The 27378-nt window shown below is 38.3% G+C and overlaps 1 protein-coding gene across 1 annotated transcript; it reads left to right on the top strand.

The window, feature by feature from the left end:
- Positions 1 to 11118: 11118 nt before the first annotated feature.
- On the top strand, positions 11119 to 13845 carry LOC148030521 (3-dehydrosphinganine reductase TSC10A-like). Its single transcript, XM_087686863.1, has 4 exons — positions 11119 to 11689; positions 11929 to 12192; positions 12678 to 12825; positions 13094 to 13845. Exons 1-4 carry the CDS (start codon positions 11399 to 11401, stop codon positions 13411 to 13413), a joined length of 1023 nt encoding a protein of 340 aa, XP_087542989.1. The 5' UTR covers positions 11119 to 11398; the 3' UTR covers positions 13414 to 13845.
- Positions 13846 to 27378: the final 13533 nt, after the last annotated feature.

The raw sequence follows: 27378 nt of genomic DNA, 5'->3' as shown, positions 1-27378 counted from the left end.
GTTGAAGCATCTGACCGCGTTGAAGCAGATCTAGCAGAGCGCCCTGACAAAGAACGAGACAGCTCCTAGTCTGCCATCTCTCTGAATCTCGCGAGCTGGTCTGGAGACATGCGTGCGAAGATGTCCTGAAACTCCTCATCGCTCATCCCTCGACTCATCCTGAAAATGTCACTTACATAGATAAAAAATGGTGTTAAAATAATCAATTTAAATTATATAAAGCACAGTAATATAAATCATTTTTTAAAAATCCCTCTTAAAATGCATATCTTATGTACCTTTATAAGAGATCTAAACAACGAATTGAGTAAGTGGATACTCCAAGAATGAAGTATCCTATGGTCCCATGTTAATCTCCTGACACAATTCCGCATACACTGGAAGGTCGATAGACATGTCACCACAAAAGAATGAGTCTGCCTCGTTCTCAAAAAATTCTTGGACTCTTGTATTTCCATCATTGTTAGCCGATGCGGGCTCCAAGCTTGCGGCGGCCTCCACCCCTTGTAATATCGACCCCTCTATTTGCATATTATCTTCATCTATGCCCGGAACATCGCTTTGATCATATACTCTCGCACTTCGGGGAGTTGAAGGTATAACATACCACCATCGAGGTTGTCGGGGGTTTGGATAGAAGATTACCTGTTCACAAACACGTACAAAGCGAGTTCAAACCATTGTGACACAAACTATGTTGTATTACAATTAGCAAGCAAATGACTCTATGCACCTGTTCACAATGGGCCGGCAACACAAAGGTGTCACGCAAATCCGTCCATTTTTTTCAGAATCTATTTTGAGAAATCTAGATGGACCTCGTCGAACTGTTGCTCCAGCTCCTCTAAGTACCACTTTGAACCACTGCACATCGAATAGTATCATGGAGAAGCTACGGTAATCCACCGTAATAATACTTTGCAAGTTCCCAAAATACTCCATCTCATCCACAACCGTGTTCGGATCCGTTGCTCGTCACCGGCTCTCTTGCTCAAACCTTGCCATGACACCACAGTCCATTGTGGAGCGCATTTTGTCAATACGCTCCACGCAAAAATGCCGTCCGCGCGACCACACTGCATATATATTTTGTACTGTACATTGAAACACTCAAATTAGATGTCGCATATAAAATTTAGATACGACATATTCTAAACCCCTCATCACCTTTGGACTACATCCCCTCGAGAATTCCCACTCCTCCATTGAGACCTCTGTCCCTTCGCTGGATGTTGCGGTCAAGGCTCCATGCAACCATCGTGTTGATATAAACCGCGGCATCTCCTCCATGCCTTCGGGATATCGAATTGGTCGATGACGCGTACTACGTCGGAATTCAGCTTGCGCTTCCTCTCGATCTTGCCTTGCAATCTGGTACTTGGCGAGCCACGTCTCCATGGAGGCATGGTGCAACATACAAAAGCTATTCACCTTCTCTTCCATTGAGGCATCCATTCTTTTTTCTACCCCATTTCCAACCACCACATCTCCAGTCAGTCTATCATCGTCCTTCAGCGTCCATAGCATTTCATTGTCTGGTTCCACCGTTGGTAGCCATTGTGAGATATGCACTAACGCCTCTGACACCAATCAACCTTCGGCCATGCTACCTTCTGGCCGAGCTCGTTGTCACACAAAGCCTTTCAAGGTTTTCATGAAGTGCTCCAGGAAGAACATCCATCGCGTATGGACAGGTCCAGCAATCTCCACTTCGTCCACAAGATGCACAAGAAGGTGGACTTGTATCATGAGCATGCTAGTGGGTAGGTATTTCTCAAAGAGACAGACCGTCTCCACTGCTCCCCGCCTCGCGAATTCAATAGAGGACGTCTTAATCTCTTTCTGTGAGATCCATTGCACCAAAGTTGACAACTTATAAATGGCCCCGCGAATTTTTGGAGTAAGGCATCCTGCGATCGCGATCGGTAGGACAAACTACCACAAATGAGAAAGCATTATGAACAATGGTCACTTTTCAAATTGCAAAATGCCCACGCTAATTACAATCCATTCTGTTCACAAACCTGACATATCTTATGCCAATCATGGGATTTTAGCCCCGACAATTGGTCATCTTTAGAAAATGCAGACCTGAGAGAACGCATCATACTCGTCGGAGTGCGGATAGACTTGATTACTTGCTTCACAATGCGCTCTTCTTTAGTGGAAAAAACCCAAGGAGCGCGAGAAAGCTGCACTCCACCATCAGCACTCGACTGCGGCCAAAGCGCCTCCATCTTACCTACCTCCTTCAAATCCATTCATGCCCCTATAATGTCTCTATTTCCTGTGATGTGGTCCCATAGCAAGCTGCCCACATTCTTGAAAATATGCATGGGATCCAACAAGTGGTTGACCTGTAAGTGGGTCCAATATGGCAACTCGTGGAAAACTAAGAACCGTCACATTCCATTTGGATGTGATTCCGGGTTTACCATTTTCAGCTCGTACCAGCTTGCAGCGTTCATACGTGTTGGAGGTCGTCCAAGGAAACCTTCCCTGAGTTCATGATCCTCCGGCAAGAAAGCGGCGTGTCCTTGATATACCATCTTCTTCATGGTTCGTGACCTTCGGGAGTCTAACTATGGCCCACACAATGGACGTGCATGATAACCTAAGGTAACCAGACCTGTAAGCGAGCCACGACCTAGTGAATACTTGATTGAATGAGATAAAATATAGATATTACCAGCGAGAACGGAGGTCTGCTCACCTGAGCACTCTCCCAATCCCGGAAAGTCATGCATCGTCCACATGAGAATGGCTCGAATGTTGGCTGACCGCCGACCATCGCGCTTGCTCATATCTTGCACAGTGACCCCCTCCTCCCACAAAATCTTAAGCTCATCGACTAATGGACAAAGATACACGTCCATATTTTTTACTTTGTAGCGGCCTGGGACGAGCAAGCTAAGGATGAGATGTCCTTTCTTTGTAGAAAGCCATGGAGGGATGTTGTAGTTGACAAGCACTATAGGCCACACACTGTAAGAAGTTGAGCACAGACTGAATGGGTTCACACTATAGTCATGTCGATACCTGTGAGCACCACACTTTGGACATGTCTCCATAGTCTCGTACTCATCTCGAAACAATATGCAGTCGTTGATACATGCATGGATGTTATTGTAGTCCATGCCAAGCTTCCGTAAAACATGTCATGCATCATCACGAGACTCAGGCATGGTATTTGCAGGTGGTAATATATGATATTTCAATAACCTGAAAAAAATCATAAAACACCTTGAAAAAGCACAAATATTTGTAATAATAGTGTCAAAAAAAATAATCAATGAAGCCTATGTGCAAGGTACTTGAATAACTCGGTCACACTCGTATCGCTCCACCCGTATTTTGCTTGCACACTTAAGAGTGCAAGCAATGTCTTCAACCGAGATACTCGGCACCCATCATATAATGGTATGGATGCTTCCTCTCTAAGCGGATCAGATGTCTCGACATCCATGGGAATCAATGCATCAATCATTGCCTCCATCTCAGGCTCCAAGTTTGTAGGTAGGTCGGGAAGGTTGTCTGTCTCCTCTGGCATTGACGGTATAGATGGGCCTTGCGAGTGGTGGATTGGCTCCTGCAATCCATCCATCGCACGTCCACGAACTCTTCTAATTGGCCGTAAAGGGTGCACTCCCCCTTGGGACGAGACATCACCCCCCTGGATAGAAAATTTGCCAACAGGACCCAATCTTATTGTGTATGGTTTTCAATTAGCTTGTGAGTACAATGCATGACTAATATTAACTTCAAATTACCATTTGCTGAAAATCCGCAATTGCCTGATCAATGATCTCAGATTGAAACTCGCCAAATCGTCGTACGTGTTCTATAGACAATCGGTGTTTTCGTCTAATTGCCAACTTGCATTGAGAGCAAGGACATGGGACACACTGATTAAGATACGCCTCGCGATCTTGAACAATAAGACCTTCTTCGTTTTCCATCTTATCTACATTACAACAAACGAGGCTCAAATGGATAGCTTTATGGAGATGTATGTCAAGTTGCAAGTTGACCATAAGCTCTTGCATTGTACATAGTAGTTGAGAGATTTATTGATGTTATATCTCGGCCCTATATCATGCTCAAGGATTTGTTTGTCCCGGTAGATAATTATTCGTTATTGTTTAAAAAAAAAAGCATTGGTTCATAAGGTTCATGAGTCGAAGACTAAATGTTTGGACTTGACTAAAAGATTGGATAATGGCTTAGATGCTAAAAGAAAAAGTGATGAATATGTTACTTCATCATTGCAACAAAAAGATTGGTGACAAGGATGCTATGATTAATGAAGTTCTTCACGAGGTGAATATAGGGTTGAAGGGGATGGAACACGATTCTTCTTTGGGATTTAATGGTGATAAGTCAATTATTGAGGTGTCTTCTTGTACAACCATTATACCTTATATACCTAGCTACGGTCTCTAGGTTATGTACTTTGAGTATCTTAGAGGGGCTCTACTAGGATTACTTATACAACTGCACTAGAGGGCTTTGAGTATAATTAATACATTTATGAGCATCATTGAGGATCTCTTAGTCTAATAATAAATCAGTCTCAACAAAAAGCATCTTAGAAATGTGGTTTTTTTGTCCTAGGATCGCGTATTAAAATTAATGCCATCTATGAAATTTATCAACTATAGTAATAAAATTTGTTTCAATCAATTCTACTCATAGTCATAAGACCTGAGAGAAAATATACCATGCTTAATTTAAGGGATTCTTTTTCTATAACAATACTTTTGGGCTCATTTTGATAAAGTACCGTAATGACCATTAGCTAAGATATCATTTTCTTTTAGTCCTTCCGTTGACTAGTTGGCATGATTTCTAATTTGTTATGCCTATAAAGTTAATACAAAAACAATGAATTATGCATATCACAATTAGATCCCCTACTTGGACATTATGAAGGACATGACCAATTTTAAGCCATCTTAAAGAGTCACCAATGTATGTGGCCCATGGCAAAGACCATTGCATACCATTATCGATAAGTCTATTATCGTGCATCTTAAATCTCCTAATTAGACTTTATAAAGTGTATGACTAATTTTTAGCCCTCTTAAGGAGTCGATGTAATGGTACCCATAAAAAAAGCAAAGTGGATACCATTACCATAATCATGGATATGCTATCATTCCAATATATGTTATCTTTCTCTTTCTCTTTCTCTCCCTCCCTCTCTTTCTCTTTCTCTCGCATTTCCTCTCCCTCTCACAATATATCTTAACACTCTCCAAAAGCAAAAGGGAGAGGGAGGGAGAGAATGCACTCTCCCTCCCTCTCCCTCTCCCTCTCTTTCTCTTTCTCTCCCTCTCTCATTTCCTCCCTCTCCCTCTCCTTCTCCCTCTCTTTCTCTCCTTCTCTCTCATTTCCTCTCCTAAACAAGCAAAAAAGAAAGTGATTTAAACCTTTAATAAGCAAAAGGGAGAGGGAGAGAGAGAATGCACTCTCCCTCCCTCTCTCTCTCCCTCTCCCTCTCTTTCTCTTTCTCTCCCTCTCTCATTTCCTCCCCTTCCCTCTTCCTCTCCCTCTCTTTCTCTCCCTCTCTCTCCCTCTCCCTCTCTTTCTCTCTCATTTCCTCTCCTAAACAAGTAAAAAAGAAAGTGATTTAAACATTAAACAAGCAAAAGGAAGAGGGAGAGAGAGAATGCACTCCCTCTCCCTCTCCCTCTCCCTCTCTTTCTCTTTCTCTTTCTCTCCCTCTCTTTCTTTCTCATTTCCTCTCCTAAACAAGCAAAAGAGAAAGTGATTTAAACCTTAAACAAGTAAAAGAAAGAGAGAGGGAGACTCACCGATGAGATATGGCGAGTGTGGGGTGGCTCCTCTTTGTGATGAAGGCTCCTCCTCTCCTTCGTGAACAACGGCGGTGGCGGCGGCGGCAAGTCTTCATCCTCTCCTTCTCTCATGACAGTCGCTCTCTCTCTCGCTCTCACTCTCAAAACACAAAATGTGCAAACGCGAAATGAAACCGCGCTCGGTTTCGGCTCGCTTTTTTTTCCTGTGGAGCATCGCTATTGGCGACGCCAATAGAAATAGCGACGCCAATAGTGACGCCGTCGCTAATCGGCGTTGCTACTAGCTCAAATCCTTGTAGTGAGAGAAGCATGAAGCTCTAAAGATTAAAGAGAGTGAGGTGGTGGAAATTCTCCTCTCACTTAGGGATGAGATTTGACAAGCCAATCTCCAACAAGGTGGCATTGCTAGTGAAATTAAGCGCCTTGCAAATGTGTTGAATCACTCATAACTCATTTTATGTCCATAGGGATACCCATACAAATATACAGTCAACCTTCTCCTTGAAAATCCGTCTTGTAAAGCATTCCAAATTTTTTGTAAAACTTAGGCAAGTTACACATAGGTTTGGATAGACAATTTGGGGTGCAAAATACATGGGCATTGAGGTGATGTGTTGATGAACAGTTGGTTCCACATTTTACATGTGATGTGTAGATTTGGGTAGGGGCTCTCCCCAAATGCACGCCCAACTTGAAAGAGGATAATTCTATTTTCACTTTATTTTAAAAAAATTCAAAAAGTGTCTAATAACCCTTGAAATTGTGACTTCTGAGGTAAGAGTCTTGAGCCTTTACAAGCAGGCCAACCACACGTTTTTGAAACCTTTTCTTGTTCGTAGTTCTAAAGAAACCTATGGACTATTTTGAGGTCAGGGAGGGGATTTTTCCCAATGTGCAACTTGGTATCTCATTTTACGTGTGATGGATAGATTTGGAGCCCCCACCCAAGGGTCAACCAAATATGCACCCAACTTGAAAAATGACAATCCTCTTTTCACTTTATTTAAAAACTTCAAAGAGTGTGTAATACGTCTTGAACTCGTGATCTGTGACATAAGAGGTTTGAGCCTTTTCCAATGAGCCAACCACACCTTTTGGATTCAATTATTTTTGAGCCTAGTATCTAAGAAAATCTATGGATTGCTCTGAGGCTAGGTGGGCGCTTTTACCCGATGTATAACCAGCCTTACTTTTATGGTGCAGCAGCTCTAGCTGCCCTCATGTACCAATTGTCTTTATTTCAATACATCTTACTACATTTCCACAAGAAGAGAAACTATGTGCATCTAATAAGGATAGGGACACCTTTGGCGGATGTTGGTTGCTTTGAGAGGTGAGGCAAGTTGAAGGTGTGGTGTGACACATAGTAGCATGCAAGATCTTATATGTTTATTGATGAGCTTGCATTGTATATAGACTAGTGTTTCGTGCATGTTTCACGTGCACGGAACGCTAGGCCACTTTGCTGCCCCGAAGCGGCAAGTGCAACTTCGCTCAACAATCCATTTCTCATATTTCTCTCTCCTCTTTTCCCTCTCTATTTCTAATTTCTCTCTCTCTCTCTCTCTCTCTCTCTCTTTCACTCTCACTCTCACACACTCTCTCTCCCCCTCCCCAAATTCCTTGTCTATTTCTCTCTCTCTCTCTCTCTCTCTCTCTCTCTCTTGCCGTCTACTTTAGTTTTTTTTCCTCTCCTTGTTTTCTCTCTCTCTTTCTCTCCTTTTTCTCCCCGCTTTTCTTCTCTCTCTCTCTCCTTTTTTTCTCCCCCTCTCTCCTCTCTTTTCTTTCTCTCTCCCTCTCCTCTTTTTTCCTTTTTTTTCCTTCTTCTTCTTCTCTCCCTCTCTACATTCTCTTTTTAAAAATTTTCTTTTCTCTCTCCCTCTCGCTCTCTCCTCTCTTTTCATTCTCTATTTCTCCTCTATTTTTAATTCTCTTTAAATTTTATTTTTTCTCTCTTTATAATTCTCTCTACATGTTCCCTCTCTCTCGTCGTCTCCTTTTCTTCTCCTCCCCTTTTTCCTATTTTTTCTTTTTTTCTCTCCCTCTCTCTCTTCTAAATTTTATCTTTTCTCTCTCTCTCTCTTTCTCCCTCTCCCTTCCTTTCTCTCTAAAAAAATATTTAAAGTTAAAAAAGATGTTTCTCTTTTTCTGCATCTCTCTCTCTCTTTCTTCTTCTTCTTCTTCTCCTCCTCTCTCTCTCTCCCCGCTTTTCTTCTCTCTCCCCTCTCTTCTCTCTCCTATTTTTTCCATTTTTTTCTTCTCTTAATTTTTTTCTTTTCTCTTTCTTTTAAATTTTATCTTTCTTCTTCTATAATTCTCTCTCTTCTTCTTCTTTTCTATCGCTCATTTTCTTCTCTGTCTCTCTTCCCCTTTTCTTCTCCCCCTCTCTCCTCTCTTTTCCTTTTTTCTTTTCCTCTCTCTCTCTCTCTTAATTTTTATATTTCTCATCTCTATAATTCTCTTTCTCTCTGTTCCCCCTCTCCTCTTCTTTCCTTTTTGCTCTTTGTATATTTCTATTGGTTTCTCTCTCTCTCTCTCTCTCTCTCTCTCTCTCTCTCTCTCTCTCTCTCTCTCTCCTTATTTTTCTTTTCCTCTCTTTCTCTTTCAAGTTTTTTCTCTTGCTCTCTTTTTTGTCTATATATATTTTCTTCTCTCTCTATTTTTCTCTTTTCTCTCTTTTCCTTTCTCTCCCCCTATTTTCTTTCTATTTCAAATCATATATTTCCTCTCTATCTATCTCTCTAAGTCAAAAACTATATAAAAAAGGGTTTAATTTAAAAAAGACTATTCTCTTTTCTCTTTCCCCTCTCTTTCTCTGTCTTTTTCTCTTTCTTCTTCTTCTTCTTCTTTCTTTAATCATTTTCCTTTTTCTTCTTCTTTTATCTCTCTCTCAAAGTGTGTGAAAAACTATGTCAAAAAAACTTTAAATTAAATATATTTAATTAAAAAATTAAATTAAAAGTTTAATTTAACTAAGAGAGAGAGGGAGAACCTAGGCCCTACACATGAGAGAGAACGGGGAGGAAAATAATAAAAAAGTTTAATTAAAAAAGTACTATTCTCTTTTCTCTTTCCCTACCTCCTTTCTTCATCTTCTTATTCTTCTTATTCTTTTCTCTCTCTCTCTCTCAAAGTGTGTGAAAAACTATGTTAAAAAAATTTAAAGTAAAAATTTTAAAAAATATTTAACTGAAAATTTAAATTTAAATTTTTCATCTAATTGAGAGAGAGAGAAAAAAAATTGATTTAATTAAAGGGGAGAGAGAAAGAAAAACAAACCTAGGCCCCATACATAAGAGAGAGAGGGGAGGTGGGAGGAATTTAATTAAAAAGGAGAGAGAGAAAATAAAGAGAGATTATAAGTGAGAGAAAGGGGAGGGGGTTTTATTTTTAAAAAAGGAGTTGGGGGGGAGGGGAGGAGGGCTTTAATAAAAAAAAGGAAGGGGAAAGAGAAAAGGAGAGATTACACGTGAGAAAGAGGCGAGGGAAGGGGAGAGAAGGGGAGGATGTTTTGATTGAAAAAGGGATCAGGTTTGGAAAAAGGGGTAGGTTCGGGAAGCCCTCTAAAGGTTTGGGGATTTTCAAACCTATAGAGAAAATAATATAGGCCGCTTCACAGCACCTTCGTTGTCCTAAAGCGGCAAGCGAGCTTAACAATCCATTTCTCATCTTTCTCTCTTCTCTTTTCCCTCTCTATTTGTATTTTTTTTCTCTCTCTCTGTCTCCCCCCTCAAATTTGCTATGTCTATTTCTCTTTCTTTCTCTGCCGTCTATTTTAGTTTATTTTTTTCCTCTTAATTCTCTCTCTCTCTCTCTCCTTATTTTCTCTCCCCACTTTTATTCTCTCTCTCCTTTTATTCTCCCCCCTCTCTCCTCTCTTTTCCTTCTCTCTCCCTCTCCTCTTTTTTCCTTTTTTTTCTCTTCTTCTTCTTCTTCTTCTTCTCTCTCTCTCTCTCTCTTCATTCTCTTTTTAAAAATTTTAATCTCTCTTTCTCTCTCTCTCTTCTTATTATTCTTCTTCTTTCACTTTATTTCTCCCCCCCTCAATCTCTCTTAAAGTATGTAAATTTTATATTTTCCCTATATAGAATTCTCTCTCTTCTTCTCCTCTCTCTCTTTTAAATTTTATCTTTTCTTTCTCTCTATTCTCCCATCTCCCTTCCTTTCTCTCTCAAAAAATATTTAAATTTAAAAAAGATTTTTCTTTTTTTTCCATCTCTCTTCCTCTTTCTTCTTCTCTCTCTTTCTCTCTCTCTCTCTCCGCTTTTCTTCTCTCTCCCATCTTCCCTCTTTTCCTTCTCTCTTATTTTTTTCATTTTTTTTCTTTTTCTCTCTTTAAAATTTTTTCTCTTCTCTTTCTTTTAAATTTTATCTTTTCTCTCTCTTCTTTTTCTTTTCTCTCTCATTTTCTTCTCTTTGTCTCTCTCCCTCCTCTCTTTTCCTTTTTTCTTTTCCTTTCTCTCTCACTCTCTCTCTTAAATTTTATATTCTTTAAATTAAAAAATTTAATCTAATTGAGAGAGAGAGAGAGACTTGATTAAAAAAGAAGTTTGATTTAATTGTGAGAGAGAGAGAGAGAGAGAGAGAGAGAGAGAGAGAGAGAGAGAAAACCTAAGCCCTACACATGAGAGAGAAAGAGAGAAGATGAGAGGTATTTAATTAAAAAATAGAGGGGGGGAAATAAAGAGAGAGATTATAAGTGAGAGAAAGGGGAGGGGGTTTTAATTTTTAATTTAAAAAAAGGAGTTGCGGGAGGGGGGAGAGGGAGGAGGAAATAAAAAGAAGGGGAAAGAAAAAAGAAGAGATTGCACGTGAGAAAGAGGGGATGAGGTTTTGATTGAAAAAGGGAGGTTCGGAAAAAGGAGTAAGTTAGAGAAGCCCTCTAGAGGTTCGCGACTTTCCAAACCTACAACGAAAATACGAGAAACTCCAAAGTCCAAGCTTCAAAGTACGATATGCACACCAAAGCATGGAAGAGCATGAACGCATCCGTTCCGTTGCTTCGAGTGCCTAAATACTAAATAGTAGATTTACAAAACAAAAGGGCTTAGGTCACGTATTACTTATTGCAGGTGCCTGCTGACTCTGACTCAGGGGCCGGACTTACTTCGCGTTTACAACCAACCAATAAAGGCAGTGGGTGGCGTTCGGACACATTGAAGGCAAGAATCAAGACCGGGGAGCTTGTGTACAGAGGCCATGGATGCCCAGAGGCCATGGATGCCCAGTGCCCACAATGACAGAGCCTGTGTACTAGTTGTTGCGGATAGACACTATAAAGCAGATGTAGTAATTATTGCAGGTGGAAACAATAAAGAGAGAAAGGGCAGCTGTGTGCTCAGGCCTCGAGCCATGGATGATGGATGCTTTGTGAGATTGAAATTTAACCTAACCGTGGAAAGGGAAGCTATGTGCTCAAGGCATGAATGATGGATGCTTTGTGAGATTGACGTAACTGTAGTACTGTACATGGGGGCCAGAGAGAGAGAGAGAGAGAGAGAGAGAGAGAAGCGTATTAGTTTAAAGTGGGATCTCTGCCTGCTTTGAGAATTCCATGGTCCTGTGCTCCCACCATCACCATGGAGCTTCCCCTTGCCATCGCTGCCACTGTGGTTTCCCTCCTGCTACTCCTCGTAATATTCCTCAGGCCCAAGCGCCCGCACATCAGCTCCCTCGCAGGCAAGCATGTGGTCATCACCGGGGGCTCCAGCGGCATTGGGTTCGCCCTGGCCAAACGGTGCGCCGCCGAGGGTGCCTTCCTCACCCTCATTGCCCGGACGCACAGCAAACTTCTTCATGCTCGTGAGGTCCTCTCCTCCATCGTCTCGCCTGATGATCCAGCTGCCGGGGAACACCGCATACAGTTGAAGGTAACGCATCTCCCTTCTATGCACAGTGTGCCATTAGTCTTCCTGCAGGGATGCCCTAAAAATAGTTTTATGTTCTTGCATTATGAACCCAGCAGACAAATTCAATCAGCCATGGTTGCTTATCCATATAATGACAGAGCTATGCTAATTAACCCAAACATATGTTTGTTCAGATGACATGCTCATTTAGATTTTGCTTTTGTCATATGTCACTGAGTATTCTCCTTTTCTCTGCCTAGGCAGTGGATGTGGGTGATGCACCTGCCATAACATCAGCCATCGTGGAAAGCTATAATTGGCGGCCCATCGATATCCTCGTTTGCAATGCAGGGCTTGTTGTTGCTGGCTGTCTTGGGCACATGAGCGCGGACGACCTCAATAAGGTTACCAGAACAGACTTCTTAGGATATATCTACTCAGTTAATGCTGCTCTTCCATACTTGAAGACCAGAAGTTTGCAGGCTCCAGTATCCATCGTCCTCATGAGCTCCCTTTCAGGCCTGGTAAGCAGATGACAGAAACACTAGAGAAGCATGGGTCCTGCATGTTCAAATTCTGTACTTTAAGCTCGCATTCCGATTCCATGCCCGTCAACATGTGGGGTTTAAGCTGAAAACCTTACAGCAGGCAAAGCCATGCTTTGAACTCTCAAAGGCGTATTAAATGACCTGGGGCAAGCATAGTAGATCATTAGTGAATCCCAATGGCATCACTGAGTGATCAAACCGAACCAAGCAAGACAGAACATAAACATACTAGTGAAGGAGGAAGGACCAATGAAAGGACCTCTGTGAATACTATGCCTGTTAGTGATGTTGTTAAGATCAAGTAGCGCATCAAAGAGCTGGTAGATGGTTCCATATTTCTTTGAAGCCTAAAATGCAGGAATCATTGGAAGTGTCTTTAACCAGTTTTAATATAATATATCCTGTCTTGTCTTCTAAATTTTCTTCATTTTTTCTTTCCGGCTCTCTTGTGGTTTTTGCAGTTCTTTCTCTGTGGAACCAACTTGTATGGCCCCATTAAATTTGCACTGAAAGGGCTTGCTGAAATGTTGAGGTTTGAACTCATGCCATACAACATCCGCGTGCACCTTGTGTGCCCTGGATTTACTGAGACTCCAATGCTTGATGCAGGTAAGGTTTACTGATTACCTAGAACTATGCATTTAAAAGTTGGCACTCCAGTCTAGCTTAGTCCACACATGGCTTCACAAACAGGGATCTTTAGTAGTGCTAGTGATGAAATCTAGTGGGGGCATTCAAGCACTTCTGCATCATTTAACTGGCTTAAGCAGACTCGATCTGGGTTGGAACTCTGTAGTTTTAGCTTACAGGATTTAGCTAAGTGATCAGTTAGCAACAGTGAAATGAGAAGTAATCCCCTCTTCATTGTATGTTTCAGCTGATGAGCTTGATCAGTTTACACTTGAGTTAGCAAGGAAGTTTGCTCTCTATGACAGAACGAAGGCCGAGTTGGCAGCCGATGTGGCAGCAAAGACCATGGAAGGGGTGAAGAAGGGGCATTTCTTGATCACTACAACCTTTGCTGGGTTCCTGATTGGTATTATGACAAGAGGGGTTGTGCCTGCTGAGACACTTTCAGGGGCCCTATTAGAAACCATCTTGGTCTTACCCCTTAAATTGGTTTCTCTTGTGTGCCTCCCATACAGCCGATGGGTAGTCAGCAAGCTCCTCAAAGATCCCACTATTCGTCCTCTATAGAAGTAGCCCTACACAAGAACATGTTTGGAAGTCTCAAAGGCTAATCTGAAAGATGTTTTACCACAACACTATAATTGCTTCCATAGAAGTAGCCCATACAAGAACTTGTGTGGAAGTCTTAAGAGGCTCATGTGAAAGAGTTTAACTTAAACAAGGCAATATACTTTTAAAGTTTTGGAGGCTCTTATGAATGAATTAGCTTATAAAGACATGAGGAGGAAATCGCCCAAGACATGACTTGAAGAAACATCTCTTACATTCAATGTATTGCCAGAGGCTTCCAAGAGCTCGATTTCTTGAAAAGAATGTTTCTCCAAATTTAAGTCATAAATTTATTTGTACTAGTTGATACTTAGAGGCACAAATATGTGCTTCTCTCTCTATTCTTTTTGTTTTGTTGCTCATGTGCTAGATCTTGCTCCGTCACCATAGCAACCTTGATATTGTAAAGGAAAAAGGTAATAATTATATACATACCCTAGACTATCCATGATATTTTTCATAATGTTACTTGAGTGCTTTGTTCCATAAAGCATGCAAATAGTATAGAGTTATGTGGTGAACAATGACCACAGTAGAAAGATTAGCAACAATTTTAACTATAACTTAATGACAGCAAGATATAGTTCATTGAATACAATATGTATAGAGGTTTGCATGTCCACACTCTTGTCTACCAACAAAAGATTGGAAAAATGGTATGTTTGTCCAAACTCTTGTTTACCAACGATAGATGACAAAATGGGGAGACTTTACTCATAGCATAGATTCATTGACACTAGAACAACTTGATTCAAGGAACAAAAACAATTTTCTTAATGTTAGACCTAGCAACACTTTTTTGCTTCTAAGGCTTTTCTATGGAATTGTTCGCATATCATCTAGGTAATTGCATGGACCCATAGCAAGCCTAAGATTTCTCAAGACTATAACAAGGGCATATAGCAAATAATGCATGGAAAGAGAGAGAGAGAGAGAGAGAGAGAGAGAGAGAGAGAGAGAGAGAGAGAGAGAGAGAGAGAGAGAGAGCTCTTCAAAGAAGCTAAAAAAAACTTAATGAATACATTACAAAGAACTATTGATTTTCTTTTGCATGCGAGAGATATTCTTAAAAGCTCTCATGACTTGCAAACAGAGAAAGAGCAAAGAAGTTGAGAAAGAGAGAGGTTTTAGAAAAGTTAAATACACATCAATGACAACGATCGAAAACAAAATATTCTCTTGTATATGTGTGTGTGATATTGATTGGTACAAAAAGGTTGTCATGACTTTTTAATAATGTGAAGAGAAAGGAGCTATGAGAGAGGGTTTTAGAAAAGACAATACACATGTCAATGTCAATGATAGAAAACTAACTATTCTCTTGTATGTGTGTGTGCGATATTGTTTGGTACAAAAAGGTTGTCATGACTTTTTAACAATGCGAAGTAATTAGTAGTGAATGTATACATCAACCACCCCATGGTTGGGACTTGTCTTAGTTGGCCAGAAAAGCACATCTAACATCTCTTCATAACCATTGATGGTTAGGAGGGATTTTGTAAGGCCTTAGGAAAAAGTTGTCATGACTTGCAAAAAGGGAGGAAGAAGCTATAAAAAGTATATCATCATAAATCTTAGTCATATTAATAAGGTGTTATTATTAATACATAAAATATTTATTTTTCTTTTGAAATAGAGAATAGAACATTTCTAAGAGATAGTATGAAAAGGAAATTGAATGGGTGACGATGTTGAGTATAAGTAGTGATGATGGGACCATCCTACACTCTTCTTTTGAAAGTAAGGCCAATTATTTTTCTTTGACATAGAAAATAGGACATTGCTTTTGAAAGATAAATAGACAATGCAAATTGTATGGATGACAATGTTTTTTGTTATGGCGATGCTTTTTACTAGCAACAAGTTCTTATTGAAGATATGTAGGTACAAATTGACTAGATAGGAGTGCTTTTGCTTATTTGCTAAATTGTTAACTCTCCAAGTTAATATGATGAAGCCCATGCAACATTTTACAGGGCAATGATACATAAAGAGTTGCTAACTTTAATCTAGATATAATTTCCACTATTACAATAAGAAATGTGGTTGATGAATAGTTATACTATAGCTTGCATACATTCAATTACACATTTGATAATATGCACTAATTGTTATGTTAAATATACTTAATAAGTGGAAATATAAGCATCCACAATAGCTAAAAATTTAGAAATTTTATTTATAATAACATGTTCACAATTGTTTTGATTGTCATTGGGCAATATCTTTGATCATGCCAATGCTCACCCTTGCTCTATGGTATCGGGTCTATCTAGTCACCATCTATTGTTTTCCATCTTGAAAAGAGAATTGCTCACTTCTCTTTCGTACATGGTTTTTTTAAAGTTTTCTAAACATAACATGCTATTTGACATTTATAAGCAACATCCATAACTATTGTTATCACATGAATTGTTCCATGTCTTCATTAGGGCATGACACAAAATCAAAGAAAATAATCATTTTCAAACAATTTATAATAAGTTTATATTTATTTCTAGCTCATAGAGCTAAGTACAAAAGTTCACCCTTTTTTTCTATAAGAGCAATATTGAGCCCATATTTTTCTAGGTCTTGATGATAGATTTATCACATATCTATGGATTTCTTCTCCATCTTGGAACCCAACTATGTAATTATCATTTTTAGACCTAAGTCCCTTGGTTACATATTGCTATATGACAGAACCTTCTATAAGGGATCCTCTAGCCTAGAGACATTGGTGAGGTGCTCTCAAGCGGGCTCATATCCAAGTCCCAATTGTTGCCCTTAGGAGAGGTGCAAATTACTCAAGATTGCCCTTCATTTGGGCATAAGTCAAAATTTCATCAATTTGTGGTTGTAAATCACAATCAGTCAATTACTAAATAACCAGTCAATCCTTCTCACAAAGATCTTTAAACTTTTTTTGAGACTTATGAAAAAAAGCAGTTATAATATCTAATTGCTTAACTCTTTGATAAAATCTCACAAACTTTCATTCACTAGAATAACACACCTTTTATGATATTATACACTATATTATATATATAAATTTTTCTAACCTTTTGAACCATTGATCCTTAGCTACAATGCTTAAACCTCATGATGTTTAGTGATTCGATGGATATAACCATTTTGTTTTATTTGCTAGAATATATCTAAGTATTAATTGAGTATACCCTATGTGGTTCATTTCTTGACTACAACCATTTTGTTTTATTTGCTAGAATATATCTTAGTATTAATTGAGTATACCCTATGTGGTTCATTTCTAGACTACGAGACTAACAAATTATAGTTTCTATGTGATTTTAAGTTTGCAAGGTTAGGATATGACGTATGAATATCACCATAAAAGTGGTATTGTCCTAAGAATATTTGAGTGTTGATTTTTAATGCAAGATCACCCAACTCAAGAATTTCTATATCTTGGAGAGATTAATAACACATCCTTGGATTATGGCAGAATCTAATGGGGTCATTCCTAGTGTCAACCTTTCCCTTATTCTACCATACTTTAAAATAATTAACAATTTAGGATATGAATTAAATAATCTTACTAATTCTATTCATGATTTACATTACTTGACACATGCCTCATTCGAGATCACTTAACATCATGATTTTACCATTTTGTTAATAAATTAGTACATACACGTGTGGATAGTTTAATGGTATTTCCTTTAATTATTTAAAAATTTACCTCATTAGACACGTTGATCCTTTGCAGGGGGTATGATGGATGAAGAAAAAGAAAGTGGGTTGGATGAGCCAAAGGGTCTACAACTTAAGGAACATGCTTCATTGGAAATAATTAACTTGGACTTCGCCTTCTCATTCTCTCTCAAACTCTCTTGTATATTTTTTCAATCCTTCATTATTATTGCTCCTCTATTTCTAGCATCATTCTATCATCACATGCCTTGCTTGCCTTCTACTCACAATTGATCCTTCTTTTATGGTTGAATTAGAGAGGGGTGAAACTCCTTGCTTATGTCATGGGATTTTTGAGGTATCAATGTGTGGCAAGAGGAGGAGAAAAATCTAGATTTCTTATTTTCCAAAAATTCAAATGTCATTAATTTCCTAGATATTTTTAGGGGGAGGGATGTGTTATCATAAGGAGAGGATTTTTCTAATTTTCTTCTAGGAATTTTCTTATTCTTGTTTCTATAAATTTTTAAAAAAATAGGGGAGAAAAAGGGTGTTTCAAAAATAGTGGGGATGATTGATGTTGTCAAATGGGAGGGGAGTACAAAATATCCTCATGATATTTGTTTTTAAAAATGAGAGAAAGAAAACACATTTGGAAGAAGGGAGTGCGAGTTACAATCCTCTCTCTCTCTTGCTCTTTTTTTGTTGATTTTAAAATTAAAAAAATGATTAGGGGAGGGGGACTCTATGATAGAAAGAGAGAGGGAAACTCTATACATACATACATACATACATACATACATACATACATACATACATACAAGAATGGGGGAGGAGGGGGGAAGATATAGTTATTAAATTATTATTATTTTAAATATGGGGGGGAGTACTTGACAACAATGATGGGGGGCAAGGGGGAGGGGGGAGGAATTGATGTTGACAAGAGGGGAAAGAGGGTGGCAACAGCCAAAGGGGGTGGGGGGAGAGTTAATTATTTAAATAATTTTTGTATAAAAATAAATTTAAATTATTTTTGGGGAGGGCACTATTTCAAATGAGGGCTTGTTTTAACCCCCCCCCCCCCCCCCCCCCCTTTTATTCCTTTTCTTATTCATCACCTTCTTTCCTTTTAATTAAGGTTTAAAAAACTTATGCTTAGCACTTGTTCCTATACAACATTCTTTGTAAATGTTTGGTCGACTTTGATTACGCACGATGAGGGGGAGAAACTACATGTGTGAAGCCAATGCAATCTTTAATGAGCTGCAGGAGAAAAAGAACTCCCGATGAGTATAGCCACAAGGGGAGTGGAAATAATTATTTAGGCTATGTGGGGGGAGGGATTGTATATTATTGAAGAGATACATGCATTACAACTTTTATGAGAACCTAACTATTGGGTCAAGTGGTGGTGCACAAATCGGATGTTGGATGCATATGTAGCCAGCACCAGAAGGTCCCTAAGAACAAAGAACTCTACTAAAACTCATAAAAAGCAACAAGAGAGTTTGCACAACATGAGGCAAAAAGACCAATCGGGTACAATCTCCCCCCATGCCCTTGTGTGAGTGCTTCACAAGGCATGTATTTATAAATTTATTTATCTCAAAGCTAAAAAATAGCCCAATTTTACAATTAGCACGCTTTAGCTTTTACGTTTGCTTTTGTCCAAATAAAGAATAAAGCGGTTGGGTGCCCCAAAAGTCAGGCTGTGTCCAAATACAATGTCCAATAATGAAATATTTAAACTGTGTGCCCATGCGCATAAAAAATAATAAATATTTATCAAGTTATTCAATAAACAAGTGCGCATAAATAAATATTAGCACCATGCCTTTAATGATAAGGTGGGCATCCATAAAAAATGATAATTTCTTTTAGGTAATCTTATCACCCAGTGCTTTCCAACGCCATCGCTGCCTGCTCTACACATCAACTAAAGCATTCACAATTGTTAGAAAATAATAAAATTAAACCCATAACAGTGAATACCTAGCAGTCTTCAGCTACAAAATAAATAAATAGGTTGGAACTCTGTCCTAACCTAAATTTAATAAGAGTGCACTCTAAACTCATAAACCTCCATTAATTTAAATATGTATTTTACGGAATCACCAACTGTGGAATAACCCATGTACACATTAAATTAATATGACACCCGAAAAGGATAGGCATTCTCGTCAACTTCTCGCACAAGGAATCCACCTTGTGTACGAGCCCTGACAAATAAATATAGCTTTATGGAATCCACCGCAAAACCTCGCGGAATCCACCGTGGTCTCACGGAATCCACTGTGGAATATGCCTCTTGGCATTATACCCTCGAGGTGGGATAGCTATTGCCCTCAATTGTTATTAGCACGAGCGTGCATCCATTGGGCTTCTTCAGTATGATGGTTTTTAAACTTAACCAAATATCTAGGATATCTACGACCAGTTCTAGTGGTCATAAAGTCAATATCTAGAATAGTTTTAGGTTCAAGGATTTCATTTTCTTCTTCTAACAAAGGAGGGTTTTCATAGACAGGATGAACATGTAATTGGCATTTAAAAGGTCGTAACAAACTGATATGAAAAGTGTTGTGGAATTTTCAATGTTGGGGTGGTTCTAATTTAAATACATTGTCATTGATTTTGTGAATGATCTTAAAAGGTCCATAAAATCTAGGGGCTAACTTAACAATAGGGTGTTTCTCAACACTTTGCAATCTTATCTTTTCAATCCGTAACCAAACATAATCATAACCTTTAAAATTCATAGCTTTGCTTTTCTTGTTAGCTTGTTTCGTGTATGATTGTTGGGCTTTTGCAATCATATCTTTAACTTCAGCAAAAATAGTAGCATGTGTATTGGCAATATCATCAATAGCTTTAAATTTGTTTGATAATGATGTAATAGGTGTATGCAATCTATATCCATAAATGATTTCAAAAGGTGCTTTCTGTGTAGCTATGTGCGGTGTATTATTGTATGCAAATTGAAGTAAATGCAAGTGTGTATCCCATGTTTGTGGTTTTGAAATTGTGCATGTACACAAAAGATCTAATATTGTACTATTAGTAGCTTTTGTTTGTAGCTATGTGCGGTGTATTATTGTATGCAATTAATTGAAGTAAATGCAAGTGTGTATCCCATGTTTGTGGTTTTGAAATTGTGTATGTACACAAAAGATCTAATATTGTACTATTAGTAGCTTCTGTTTGTCCATTTGTTTCAGGATGAAATGCATATGAAAAATCAATATTAGTACTTAAACTAGCAAGAAAAGTAGTCCAAAAATTATTACAGAATCTAGAATCACGATCTGAAATAATATCTTTTATAAAATCCATTGAAATATGTTCCCATGGTCGTTCAGGAATTTGTAAAGGCATTAATAAACCATATTGCTTACCATGGTGTCGCTTAACTCATTGACAAATTAAACATTCAAAAACAAAGTTAAAAACATTAGATTCCATTTATAGCCAGTAAAAATATTCAACCAATGTACGTAAAGTAGAAATAATACCTTTATGGTTGGCATGGGTTAAATCATGTTTTAGTAAATCAAAAGACTTTTGTTGATTATCAAACCAATGATATACAATTTGTAAAAGATAATGCAAGCAATGAAAAATTTCTCACAAATTTTTTGTAAAAGCTGGCAAGACCTAAGAAAGAACGTAACTCATGCATATTTTAGGGATTGGCCAATTCAAAATTGCTTCTATCTTTTAGGATCAACTTGAATACCATCAGATGAGACGATATGTCCTAAGTATTCGATTTGGATTTGGAAAAATTCATTCTTTTCAGGGTTAGTATATAATTGATTCTCTTTCAATAATTTAAAAACCAAAGATAAATGTTCATAATGCTCATTCTCATTCTTACTGAAAACCAATATGTTATCAAAGAAAACAATTACACAATGTTGATGCTTCAAAAATATACGATTCATCATTTGACTGAATGTGACTGGTATATTAGTCAAACCAAAAGGCATAACAAGGAATTCATAATGACCAAATTAAGTTCTAAATGTAGTTTCAAAAATGTTAGGTGTATCCAATCATACTTGATGATATCCAAATTTGAGATCTATCTTGCTAAATATTATGGCCCCTTGTAGTTTATCCATGAGGTCGTCTACCCTAGGGATCATATATCTATTCTTAATAGTGATCTTGTTTAGGGTATGATAGTTAATGCACATTCTATAGGTATTATTTTTCTTCTTGACTAATAGGACATGTGCATCGAAAGGAGAACTACTGGGCTTAATGAGTCCTCGGATTAACAATTCTTCAACTTGGGCTTGGATTTCTTTCTTTTTAATTTGATTGTGTCTATAAGGTGCTTTACATGGTGGTTGAGAATCACAGATTAAATCTATTTTATGATCTTCAGGACGTGTAGGTGGTAAACCAGGTGGTCAGTTAGTAGCAAAACAATCTTTGAATTGTGAAAGAAATTGTGTATGCCTAGGATGCATTTGATTTTTCTTATCTTCAATTTCATTTACCCATACTAAGTATGATTTGCTACCTTTTCTCAATGCACATTTAGCCTGTGTGTGACTAAGCAATGGAAAATTATCTAAGATGTGCGTACCATGTAATGTAATTTGTTTTCCGTTAGAATGAATTTTCATTGAATGTGTGGAATAATCTATATCGGGATTATGTTTGTGGCGCCAAGGCATTCCTAAAATAATGTCACTAGCTTGCAAAGGCACAACCAAGAAATTTTTATGCTCAACATGATTACCAATTTTAATTTCTAAATCATGAACTTCTTGTGTACCATTGTATCTAGTGCCTAAGAATACAGCTTATATGCGATAATGAGTTGGAATAATATGTAAATTTAATTCTTTTACCAACTTTGCAGAAATAAAATCGTGTGTGCCCTCATCATCATGCAAAACAATCTTTTCGTGACCATCCACAAGACATTTCATTGTTAATAATGAATGAGGATTTGACATACCTAGTAACGTATCTGAAGTAGTACCGATATCATCATCATCTTTCGTGAAATCTAGCATTGCTTTATGGTCTTCGTCTTTAGTCGCGCTCCCAAGTAGTTGATTTAAACTGTTGGCTTCTTGGATTAATAGTTTACTGCTAACTATCCAGGTTGATGGCACTTGTAGCAAACTACAGACTTTGCTTTGGAAACATTATTAGTAATGGCTAGAAGTTTGGGTATGTTGGGATTCTCGGCTGGAGAGAAGGCTTAGGATTTGAATTTGTGTTTGATGGTAAAGTAGGGGGCCGTGTCCAGGGTTTACGGAAAGAAGAAGGAACAAAGTGATTTTGATTGAATCTTTGAAAGTTAGAATTGAATTGCTTTGTATCGAAGTTATCTAGTTGGAAATTGTTGTGGTCGCTTCTCTCGTCCACAAATTTTGTCTTTAGCATCATGGGCTAAAGAAATTCCATCCTCCAAAGTCGTTGGCTTGAACATGTTCACCTCTGCATAGAAGTGACCAAGCAAACCAGACATATACTTGCGCTTGTCGATTGCCTCCAGGTACATCTTCAAGTATTCGAAGTTGCAATAAGGTGTTCTAGAAACGCTTAGTGTATTGCGGAATAGGCTCACGATCTTGTTGTTGCAGAAGATCCCATTGTTTGATTGCTTTTTTATGGAATTGAGGTGGAAGAGAATTCTGCAAAAGTTTCTTTTGAAAAGCCTCCCAAGTAGTAGGACAATCAATACTCTTGCGGACAATAGTCCACCATAATGATGGTCTGTCCACTAAATGGTTAGTGACACATTTGAGTTTATCTTTTTCGACATGCTGTTCTTCATGGAAATAATCATCAAACTGACTGATAAAAGTGAGAACAATTTTTCCGTCACGTAGCCCATTAAAAGTACAGAATTTGAAATTTCTTTTACTTATCTTGGCTTCTTCCTCGATATATTGTGCTTGGAGTGTCTCATCTATTGTACGACGTATAACATCTTCGGGTTGCGGTCCATCTTGATTGGCAGTGGATTGTTGAAGAGTAGCTAGTTGAGCTTGCAAAGTCTGACATGCTCTTCGTTCCTCTTGAAGTTGCATCATAATGAAACTTAAGCTTAAGCTCTTTTAAGCTTATGGATTATGAAATTCATAATCTTCTTGTTCACTGAAAAAAATCGTATTCCAAAGAAGCTTCATGATGAGTGGTCCTCCATCGCCAGAGAGCGGTCCTTCATGATCCAACAACACAACAGGGGATTCTTCAATGCCAAGAACACGTTGCTATTGATGGTTTCTCACAAGACTCACTGTAGAGCCCGTTCATTCCAAGAGCTTCGCCTTCACGCTGACAAGCGTTTTTTTGAAAACTGAAAACCCCTAGTCAAATGGTAGTTAGGTTTGATTTTTGCTAGCTTAGTTGTTTGTGTGACAGTTTGTTTTGTTATTTCATAGTTGGATTTCTTGTGTTTGTTTAGCTTAGGATTTGCTTCTGTCATTTTCTTTGATTTGTTGAGTGTGAAACTTGATAGCCTTGGTCGAGCTTGGTATTTTTTTGGACAGGATGAAGCTTGTGTTTGTCAATAGCTTTGAACATTGAGGAGCTAGGTATGTTTTCTTGTCGAGACTTTTGCACATCACGGGGATTATGGGTTCACGAGCACTTCGCGTTGCACTTGTTGATGCACTGCACTCGGGGGTCGTCTCCTGTTCTTATCAAATACTTCCATGCCATGGGTTGGGATTATGCACGTTTTGCACCATCATTGAGCACTAGCATAGCATGAGGTCCGCTGTAGCTATATGTAGTAAGTTTTAGATGCACGCGCACATGAGACAACACCTGTCATTGAGCACACACATTTCTTACACACACGATATTTGGGATGCTCATCACAAAGTTAGGAACCTCTGGTTGAGTGTGTAAGGAGGTTGGGTGAGTTAGAGGGTCGTGAAGAACGCCACCAATTCTGAGATAGGTTGTTCTTATCTAGTCAATATCTTGAGGACCATCATTTTTCAGAGTGATTGTGAGATTTTGGATGGGTGGAGAGGAGTATATCATATCTTTTTTATGAGAGTTGAGAGGTGAGGATAAGGAATTTTAAATGTATCAAGAAGTTTTGTTTGCATTTTTTATGACGCATGATCACATCTAGATAGGCTAGGCACAACTTCTTCAATGCATACATTATTTTTGTGTGTAACATCGATTGATTGGTTGCATATCATGGATCCAACATTGCATATCTTTCAAAATCATGAATGATTGAGCACGGAGTTCATTTCAAAAAACCATATTCCTGCTAGGGCACATTGCATAAAAAAGAGGTTCATATCCAGAGAATGCTTATTTCGAAGACTCGAGGATCAAAGGAAAAGATCGTACGTTTTACATCGTCAGCAAGTATTTCTTGAAGGAAAAGAGGACATGTGTGGTGAAAGTGTGTGCAATTACAATAACAGTAGGCCAAGAAAGGGAATAAGTCATCCAAGATAAAAGATGGAGAAAAATGATGCGATTTACGAATATCAGTATTTTTACTCGGAGTTTAAATGACAAAGTTATGATCCAAACAAGTTGCAAACAGGCTTAGAGCAGAAAAAATGAAAACAGTGAAAAGCAGTAGAAAAACAAAAGCCAAAAGCTAAAAGCAAAAAGCCTAATGTGTGTGAGTGTGGATAGAAAACTATAAAAGGAGAAGAGAGTGGAGAGTTAAGGGCCTTCCGCCTCTTGTACAATTGTATATGTGAGAGAGGAGAGTGGAGGGTCACATGCTAGAGTGAGCTCTTGTCATGCCAATTTGGAAGTTGGAGCTTTTGGGTGTCAAAGAGCCAAGCATCGGCTCAAGGTTGTTAAGGTACGAAAATATATCTCACTTGGTTTGTTTTCGAATTGTTGGTATTTTCGTTGTGTTGTGTTGTGTGATGCTCTACCCACATTCGGGTTTTTAGTTGTTTTGAGCTTCAAGAGGCATTGTGTGTTGTCTTGTTTTCGTGTGTGGTTCGTGGTGTTTTGTTAAATATTTTAATTTTTCAAGTTGTGTTGTGCATTCGACAAAGTCAATTACCCCAACCGGCACTCCTTAACGTCTCATTATCGGGTTGTGAGTGAGGCTTGCTCTTAATCACCGCTCGCGTAACATCTCTTTTTTGGTGGCCCCACTGAGGAGTGCCGAAATTGACATTGTTGTTGTTTTGAATGTGAGTTTGTTTTGATTTCTTGTGATTTTTGAAAATGGCTAATGATTTTCCTGAGTTTCATGGTTATCATATTGAAGATCTCGAAAGATTTTTAGAAAAATAGAGCTATGTTGTTTGATAGAGAGAGTGACTGACCCTAAGGATAAACTCCAAGTTCTTAGGTATCAATTGCAGGGAGAAGCACGAAATTGGTTGCTTGACTTTGAGAGAAGACTGAAATTTAAGAGACAGAAATTGGACTACGCGACCATTAAAAATGCATTTCTATCTAGGTTTAAAAAAAGAGAAAGTCAATGTGAGATATGGGCAAAAATAGAAACTTGTGTTCAAAAAGATGATCAGTGTGTTGAGGATTTTGCTAGGGAGTTTGAAAGATTGTGGAATCGATGGAGTTTAGCATTGTTAAAAGGTGAGATAGTCCCAGTTATGTTGAAGATTATGTATTTTGTAAATGGGTTGAAATTAGAAGATTGGAGAGTGAAATTAGAGGTAAAAAACCCTAAGACTTTTGAGGAAGCAGTGAAGATAGCTCAATATCAAGAGAGGAAGACCAAAAGAAAAAAAGAGTTAGGGTTTGATGAACCAAGGGAAAGGTTTAGGGCTACATCTTGAACAAGCACAATTAATGGGATGCTTTGATGGGTGGATTAATTATGTGGTTTTGGAGATGTTGACTTGTGAGAAATCAATTGAAGTATGTGAAGAGAAACTCCCTAGGGTGGTTGAGAAGAAAAATACTTGTTTGACTGATTGGAGTGAAGAGTCTAGGAGTGTGAATTCATACCCATTGACCACAGATACTTCTAGTTCACTGATTAGTGATTTAACTAAAAAAGAGTGATCGATTGATGATACTTTGGAGCTTAAGGAATTTAGAGATGAGCTAGAGTTGGATCTGAGTTGTAAAGAAGAAAATGAGAGACCATATTGTTTTAAGGACCAAGAGTTTTCATGTTCTTTGGGAGAAGATGAGAGTCAAGGAAGTTTTGATATTTTTGATGAGAAAAGGAGTGATGAAAATTTTGATAGTCATGGCAGTGTTGAAGAGAGTAAAGACAATTTAGAGAGTGAGCTTGTTTGCCTTGGTGATAGTATAGATGGATCTGATTGCTTGAAAGATGAAGAGAGAATAGAGGATGAATTTTTGAGTTTGTTAGAAGACTATGAGGGGGAGGGCTTAGAAACTGTAAGTTTTCAAGATGAAGTTAAGGGTTCGAATTTGTTGCCTGATGAGTTTGTTGAGATTTGTTGTGAGTTTGATGATCAATAGAGTATGGAGGTTTTAGGTTCTAACTCATGTTGTGATTTTGGTGTTGGTGTTGTTGACTCAGTTGAGTCTTATAAGTTGGTTGGTGATGTTTTGAGTAGCCCTGGAGAGGCTTTTGTTTGTGATGTTGATGATGTTGTTTTGAGTAATAGTTGTGTAGATAATTGTTTGGTTGATTTAGGCAACAATGATGAAGAGAAAACTTCATTTGATAGTCTTTCAGTTTCTTTGAGTTCTCCTAGGATTTGTGATGATTCTGATTGGGGTTTTGAGGATATTGAGAGTGACATTGATGAGGATGTGAGAGAGAATTTGAGTAAGGCTTTGAAAAGAATTGAAAATTTGAGGGAAGAGAGATTTAAAACCAAGGAAATAGAGTTGGAAAGTATTTGTGAGGAGGAAGTTAAGGATTTGATAGTTGAGGAGTCTTTGGTTGAGGTTTTAGACCCAAAATTGTTGTATTGTGAAGATGTAGAGATGAAAGTTTCTTCAGTTTATTGTGAGGTTTCTTGTAAGGATACTATGGAAGGTGTTTACCACTCTTTGTGTGTGGATGTTGTTGGTTCTTGTGGTGTTATGAGTTCGGAGTTGACTCCTTTTGATGTTGTGTTTCATTTGGATATTGAGTTGGGAGATCCTTACATAGTATCTTTAGGAGAAGTTGTAGATGAATCAGTGGATGAATTTGACATTGGCAACAAAGAAAGGGTCAAAACTTTATTTAGAGACTCTAAAAGTAACATGGTTTTTCCTAGGGAGGATGGGTGGGATATGAAGATTTTGGATTATGATTGGGATTTGTGGGATATGAACATTTTTTAGTGTGGTTGCGCTTTGAGGGGTTTGAAGATGTTGGAT

Source organism: Lygodium microphyllum, chromosome 10 (assembly GCF_053477565.2).
Source record: "Lygodium microphyllum isolate KBCC chromosome 10, Lygodium_microphyllum_v1.1.10, whole genome shotgun sequence".
Classification (NCBI taxonomy): Eukaryota; Viridiplantae; Streptophyta; class Polypodiopsida; order Schizaeales; family Lygodiaceae; genus Lygodium; species Lygodium microphyllum.
This window is presented reverse-complemented; position numbering and strand designations above follow the sequence as displayed.